The following is a 7,317-nucleotide window of genomic DNA, read 5'->3' as shown; positions in this document are numbered from 1 at the left end:
GACACTTCCAGGTCCTGGCCACTTGGAATAGTGCTGCTATGAACTTTGGTGTACAAATATCTTTTCAGATATGGGTTTTCAACTCTTTGGGGTAAATACCCAGTAGAGGGATTGCTGGATCGTATGGTAGATCGATTCTTAGTTTTTTTGAGGGACCTCCATACTGTTTTCCATAGTGGCTGTACCAATTTTCAGTCCCACCAGCAGTGTATGAGGGTTCCTTTTTCTCCACATCCTCTCCAACATTTGTTATTACTTGTCCTGTTGATATAGCTATTCTAACCAGTTTGAGATGGTATCTCATTGTGGTTTTGATTTGCATTTCCCTAATAGCTAGTGTTGTTGAGCATCTTTTCATATGTTTGTTGACCATTTGTATGTCCTCTAGGGAGAAGTATCTGTTCAGGTCCTCTGCCCATTTTTTGATTGGATCATTTGTTTTTTTTGTCGTTATTGAGTTGTATGAGTTCTTGGCATATTTTGGATATTAGGTCCTTATTGAGGCATTGCTTGCAAATATATTTTCCCATTCAGATGATTGTCTCTTTACCTTATGGACGGTTTCTTTTGCTGTGCAGAAGCTTTTGCGTTTGATGTAGTCCCATTCATTTATTTTTCTTTTATTTCTCTTGCCTTTGAGGTCAAATTCATAAAATCCTCTTTGAGTCCAAGGTCCTTGAGTTTAGTTCCTATGTTTTCTTCTATGCATTTTATTGTTTCAGGTCTTACATTCAGGTCATTAATCTATTTTGAGTTAATTTTTGGTGTGTGGTAATAGACAACAGTCTAGTTTCATTCTTTTGCAGGTGGCTTTCCAGTTTTCCCAGCATCTAAACTTAATATATTTTAATGAGACCTTTTATTGCTAACATATTTATACAGTAAACTTCCACTTCTACTGTTTTATAGAAACTGGTCTTTAAAAAATCACCAATTCCCACCTAATTGTAAAGTCGATTACTTTTGGAGTTATTATGCTCCTAACTTTGCTCCAGCATTTTTATTTTTGACTGTTCCTCAGTTTCCTCATCTCATTTAATGCTTTTCCACCCTCGTTTAAGGTTTATTGCAAGGATCATGACTGTGTTTCTTTTTTACTTTAAGTTCACTGGTATACTTTTGCTTAATCTTTAATTTTTAATCTTTGGATCACTTTGTTTTAGTCATAGTTTTTGTTTATAGCACAGTTATTGTAGTTGGTTTTGGTTATGATCTAATCTGAGTCTTATAATACAAGTACTATTTACATATATTTATTTCGCATTTATTTTATGCTCTGTTTTTTTTTCCTTTACACTGTATGATCCGGTTAACATCTCCCTTTACCACGTGATTTTATTTGATTATATTATTTCTTCTAATTTTTCTAGTGTTTATAATTTTAAATGTATGCTTATATTTCTGCTACTTAATTTATCAACTTTAGAAGAAATCTTTTGACCCCATATGTAAAAGATGAGGAAATAATGTACTAAAACTACTTCCTTTCCCTTTTCCCCTCCTGAATTTTAATTATGTGTACATTATCATGGTTCACAAACATTTACATTCTGTTATGTAGCCACAGTTCACAGGTGTTTTAATCCTAGCTCTCTGATTAAATCGTTTCAGTACTCACTGCTAGTCCTTGTGTCATAGTTTCATTTGTCTCTTGATTGGTTGAACTTTTTCCATTAGGAATTTTTTCACAGAGGGGTCATGGAAACGATGTTCCTTGAGTTCTGTATGTTCAAAATGTTTATCTGTTGTCCTTATAGTTGAAGAGTAATTTGGCTGAGTATAAAATTGTTGAGTAACATTCTTTTTCCCCAAAAGGGCTTTGAGGTCAGTGTTGTTTTGTCTTCTGCTATTAAATAGTACTGTGTGGGAATCTAAAGCCAGCCTCCTTTACTCTGCTACCCTTTCTCCACCCAATAAGTGATACAATTTTTTTTGCCTAGATGTCTAAAGAATTTTTCCTCTTAATCCTTGAAGTCTGGTAACTTTTCTAGGGTATGTGTTGGTGTTGCTAATTCTGTATCAGTTTTTCTAGGGACACAGTGAGTCTTTATTTTCAGAAAATTATCTTGAATCATATCTTTGGATGTTTCTTTGTTCTACTTTTTCTTTTGGTTCTCTTATTTAGCAACACCAATTATGAGCATGAGAGGTCTCCATTGTCTGTCTCTCCATATTGTTTCTTCTCTAATTTTTAAAACTTCTTATTTACTTTAATTTCATTTATTTATTGAAGAATAGTTCAGATACTATAAAATTCACCTTTTAAAATTGTATAGTTCAGTGGTTTAAAATATATTGATAAGACTGTGTAATCATCACCGTCATTTCACTCTTGAATTCCATTGCATTTTACATGCTTTTTTGTCTTGTTTTCTCTGTCCTCTTGTCCTTTCCAATGTATCATTGAAACATATGATGTCAGTTTGTCCCATGATTAGTGCTTTAACATTAATCACTTGGTTAAGTTGGTATCCATCAGACTTCTTCATTGTAGAGTTAATATTTTCTCCTTCATAATTGATAATTTGTGGGGAAACACTTTGAGATTATGTAGTACTCTGTTTCTCATAAAACTTTTACCTACTATTTTTAACATCCATTGGTGATTCTTAATTGAAACAATTACTAGCATGGTAATTGCCAAATGTAATTTTCTATTTCCTTTATTACTTCTACATTTGTTGCCATTTTACTGTGAGTAAAAGGTGTCCTTTCTCCTGCATTTTATTAATCTATGTAAATATGGACTCAAGGACTTCTTTTATTCTATGGGCTATCATCCTTTGCCACCCATTCACATCGTCCCAGATTTGGCCTGTGGGTGCCCCTTCAAGTTGGTCTGTATCCTTCTGACTGTCCTCATCTTTCTTTGAGAATGTTCTATTTTCTGATACAACAGAATATTCCAGACTCATCTTGCACTTTGATTACTCTAAACCTGGAACAGCCATTTAGCCAAAGAACTCCAATTCCTTTTAGTGGGGAGTGGTATTTGGAAACCAAGATCTGGAACCACCAGGAATGCTCATTGCTTTGGGAGTTTCATTGCTTTTAGGCTCTTAGTATATCTCTTGAGATTCCACAATTACTATTTTCTTTTTGTTTTCTGTAGATTACATTAAAGTTTTGTTCTTAATCTCTTCCAGTTTTCCCTATAGATTAGTACCCTGAAGTACTCTTTTTTAAATTAATTTTTATTTTTTAGTTGATATTCAGTATTTACGTTAGTTTCAGGTACACAGCGTAGTTGTTAGACATACATTAGTTTTAGGTATACAGCGTATTTGTTAGACACGTAATTTTCAAAGTGATCCCCTCAATAAGTCTAGTACCCAACTGGCATCATACATAGTTATTACAATATTATTGACTATATTCTGCCACACTGTTCCCTACATCCCTGTGACTATTTTGTGACTACTAGTTTGTACTTCTTAAGCCTTTGTCTCCCCTCACCTAGGCCCCCAACCCTGCTCCCATCTGGCAACCATTATTCATTCTTCTCTCCGTGTCTATGAGTCTGTTCTGTTTTGTTTTTGCATTCCCTGAAGCATTCTTAAAGGTCGCAAGAAACAGTTAAATTTGAGTATAGAATGCAATTTTTGTGTAGCTTGACAAACAGATCTATATTCCTGAAATTGAATTGCTCCCATCATTACTCCTTTTACAAGTTCTGTTGTGTTTTTCTAAATAATTTTTTAAAGAGCAGGTCATATCATCTAATAGCCACTGGTTGTATGTTCTTTAATATGTATTCAGTAGTGTTGTGTGTTTAATACAATGTAGCAGAAGAATAAAGAATTTGTTAACGGGGCCAGAGTGGAGGATTATTGAAATATTTACTGTTGTTTGGTCATTGTATCTGTCTTTAGTAACTATTTTGATTGTTTCATGTCTCTATAATTTGCTCTATAAATATGACTACGTAGTACTAGTTCATAATATTCTTCATAGAGCCATAAAATTTTACCTGGAATGACCCTTAGATTTTTGTGTCTAATCCCTTAATTTTACAGTTGGAGAAACTGAGACTTAAGAATGAAGTAACTTTGAATTCATGGCTAGTTGATTGTAGAACCAAGATTAGAATCCAGGTTTTTGAACTCTCATACTAGAACATTTTTTGCAATGGATGATGGAGGAGCTTGGGTCCATGGTACCTGCCTGACATTTCCATGGTAACCAGGTGGATAGAGCATTCTTACTTTTATCTTGACGCTCAAGCATTGGGGCATTGAGTTTTTCAAAGTGATTGGTCATTTAAGGACCAAGAATGGAACAGAAAAGAAGATGGGGCATATTAGAAGTTGTCTGAGGATAGCCAGCCATCTGACCACACCATTTTAGGCTAGGATTCTAAGAAGTCAGTTTCAAAACTCTTAGTTTTACCTTTCACAGTTCAGTCCCATCTACTGACTTTCTGCTCTCTTTTTATTGCCCTATTTATAAATATAATCTGTTGGTTTTCTTTTTAAGATTTTCACTTTAGCAGGGTTTTAACAACAAAATAGTTATATTGGCATAAGTTTCTTGAAAAGTTAAATGTATTATATAATTCATTCCTAGGTATCTACTCAAGAGAAATGAAAACATATTCTTATGAAGATTTTTGTGTGAATATTTATAGCAGCATTATTCGTAATAGCCAAAAAGTAGAATCAATCCAAATATCCATCAGATGGTGAATGGATAAGCAAACCATAAATGTAGTTTTCCATACAATAAATAAACCACAATGCCCTATCCAAACAATGGAATATTACTTGGCTGTAAAAAGGAATGGCATACTGATTATATGCTACACCATGAATGAACCTCATAAACATTGTGCCAAGTGAAAGAATCCAGACAAAAAACCCCATATATTTTATGATTTAATTTATACGAAGTGTCCACAAAAGGCAAATCTGTGGAGACAAAAGGTATATTAGTGGTTGCCTAGAGCTAAGGTAAGTTTAAACAAGGAATCACTTACGATTCCTAGGCATAAGGTTTATTTTTTGGGGTGATGGACATGTTCTAAAATTGGATTGTGCTGATGGTTGCACAACTATAAGAATATACTAAAAACTGTTGAATTGTATGCTTTAGGTGAATTTCGTAGTATATAAATTATACCTCAGTAAAGCTGCTAAAATCTTATACTCGATGTCTGTAATTGTTGTATTAAGTATCATATCCTATTTTCATTATTAAACATTTTTTTTGCTTTCTACTTTTAAGTATTTTTAAATATTTAAAAAAAAGCTTATTGGGAAAAATGATGGTTTTATTTGTTTCTTAGTAATGGCATCACTGTGGGGAAGAACAGTAAGGGCACAGGAATCAAATACCTTTGGGGGAAGGCTCAAGCTGCACAGAATCCCTTGTCCTTCTTGACTTTGGACACTTGGGAGTTGGGGTGGGAGTGGGTGTGGGGGAGCGAAAAGAAAGAGCAGGGCAAAATTGATAAAGCTGATGAGTAACAAAGGCACTAGGGATTACATCTTGGGCGTGTGGGAAGGTCTTTATGGCATAGGCCAGGGCTTTATGGCATTCAGGCCTAGCCACTAGTCCTTTCCCTTCCCTTTCTTGGCTTTGGCCTTGGCTTTGGTCTTGGAGGTACAAGCCTTGGTCGTACAGATGGTCTCCTGGCACTGGGCATTGTAGTGTGCCTTCTTTAGGGTGCTTTGGCGGGCTTTGGTGCCTGAGCCCCCATCACATGATCCCCAGTTCTCAAACTTATACTTGCAGTCAGCTCTAAACTCCTAGTTGCATAGCACTGTGCACCAGATGCTCTGAATCTGGGCCCCAAAGGTACCTTCACGGGAACCTGTGCCACAGTCCTTGGTGCTGGGGGTACCAGGCTCCCAGGTCTACTCTGTGCACTGGCTCCCCATGCTGCTCTTCTTCACTTGGTCTTTCTTTTTGGCCACTGCAGAAATGAATGCGGCAGGGTAAGGAGAGCAGTGAGGTGGAAGCCTCAGTGCTGCATCTTGCTAGCTGCTGGCACTGCTTTGCTCCCTCCTGCACTGGGCCCCTCCTTTATTAATTTTGATTTTCAAAGAATGCTAATGTCAAATCATTTTAATTATAATAGTAAACATGGCCAGCATTTCTAAAATAATTACATTGTACTGGCCATTATTATGCTAAGTACTTTCCACAGATTATCTCGCAGCAGCACTATGATATAGGTACTGTTACCCCATTTTACAGCTGAGAAAACAGTGCTCAGCTTGTCCTAAGCCACGTAACTAAGTAAGGAGACTGGAATAGAAGCACTGTTGTCCTCTGCCCCATGTATGAAAATGCAATGCTTTTGGTGGAAGTTTATACTGCCTTTCATATGCTGTGACTGTTTTAACACCCCTGTCAGTATCCCACTGTGCTGAATACTCTACACATCTATTTCTGTGTGATCTCCTAGGAAATTCCAGTAGGTGTTCGGTATTGTCTGACTGCCATAAAGCTTGTAGAGCATAGCAAATTTTACTAATTGTTTTTACTTCTTTTTCTTCACTCCTCAGTCTTAATTTTAAAGACCCTGAAGCAGTCAGAGCTCTGACTTGTACTCTCCTAAAAGAAGATTTTGGACTTTCTATTGATATTCCATTGGAGAGACTAATTCCTACAGTTCCCTTGAGACTCAACTATATTCATTGGGTGGAAGATCTGATCGGTCATCAGGACTCCGACAAAACTACTCTTCGAAGAGGAATTGACATAGGTATATGGTTTTAAATTCTTTTTTTTCATAAATTTGCAAGGTTGAATTCTTTGTAAACTTCTCTTTTGGATATTTGTTGTATGAAAGGACCTAGCTGTAGATATTGGTGTTATTTGCTACACCTGGGCTTTTCTGCCATTACTTTCTCATGAGGATTGTCAGCACCAAAGAGGGAGCAAAGGAATAAGAGAGGCAGAATGAAATTGAGGCTTTTGTTTTCTCAGCTTTTCAGATTGTCATGTTGATGTCTGCGTCTATTGGGTATTATTTTTACTCTGAATTATTCGCTGTTAGTAACATAGTCCCATACTGGGACTTTGTGATGGCTATTTAATAAAAGATCATATGGGACTGAATACTTTCAGGAACCTCTTGGATGATTATTTGTAGAAGATATTTAATCCAAAATTAAAGGGAGGGAAAAAAGGCAGTTAGGTGAAGTAAGATGTTTTCTTAATTGTAAATTTCTACAATAGAGAAGACCGTCCAGTTTTATTTATGAGAGTAAGTAGATATATAGAAGGAAATGAAGCCAGGGTATGTTTTGCAAATTATAAATGTATTGTATGTTTGTCATAGCCAGTGTTCGTATTTGAAAGGGTTTAATT

At 35.8% G+C, this 7,317-nt stretch overlaps 1 protein-coding gene and 1 pseudogene across 1 annotated transcript in view; one reads left to right on the top strand and one right to left on the bottom strand.

Annotated features, from left to right (window-relative positions):
• METTL16 (methyltransferase like 16) overlaps window positions 1–7,317 on the top strand; it is a 61,775-nt gene that overhangs the window by 17,331 nt on the left and 37,127 nt on the right. Inside the window, exon 3 of the mRNA XM_006925090.3 lies at window positions 6,510–6,709. Coding sequence (XP_006925152.1) covers window positions 6,510–6,709 — 200 coding nt within the window. The remainder of the gene's footprint in view (window positions 1–6,509; window positions 6,710–7,317) is intronic.
• On the bottom strand, window positions 5,470–5,974 carry LOC102893379 (annotated as a pseudogene).

Source organism: Pteropus alecto, unplaced genomic scaffold (genome assembly GCF_000325575.1).
Source record: "Pteropus alecto unplaced genomic scaffold, ASM32557v1 scaffold98, whole genome shotgun sequence".
In the NCBI taxonomy this organism is placed as follows: domain Eukaryota; kingdom Metazoa; phylum Chordata; class Mammalia; order Chiroptera; family Pteropodidae; genus Pteropus; species Pteropus alecto.
Note: the sequence above shows the minus strand (reverse complement) of the source record. Positions and strands in the feature narration are given on the sequence as shown.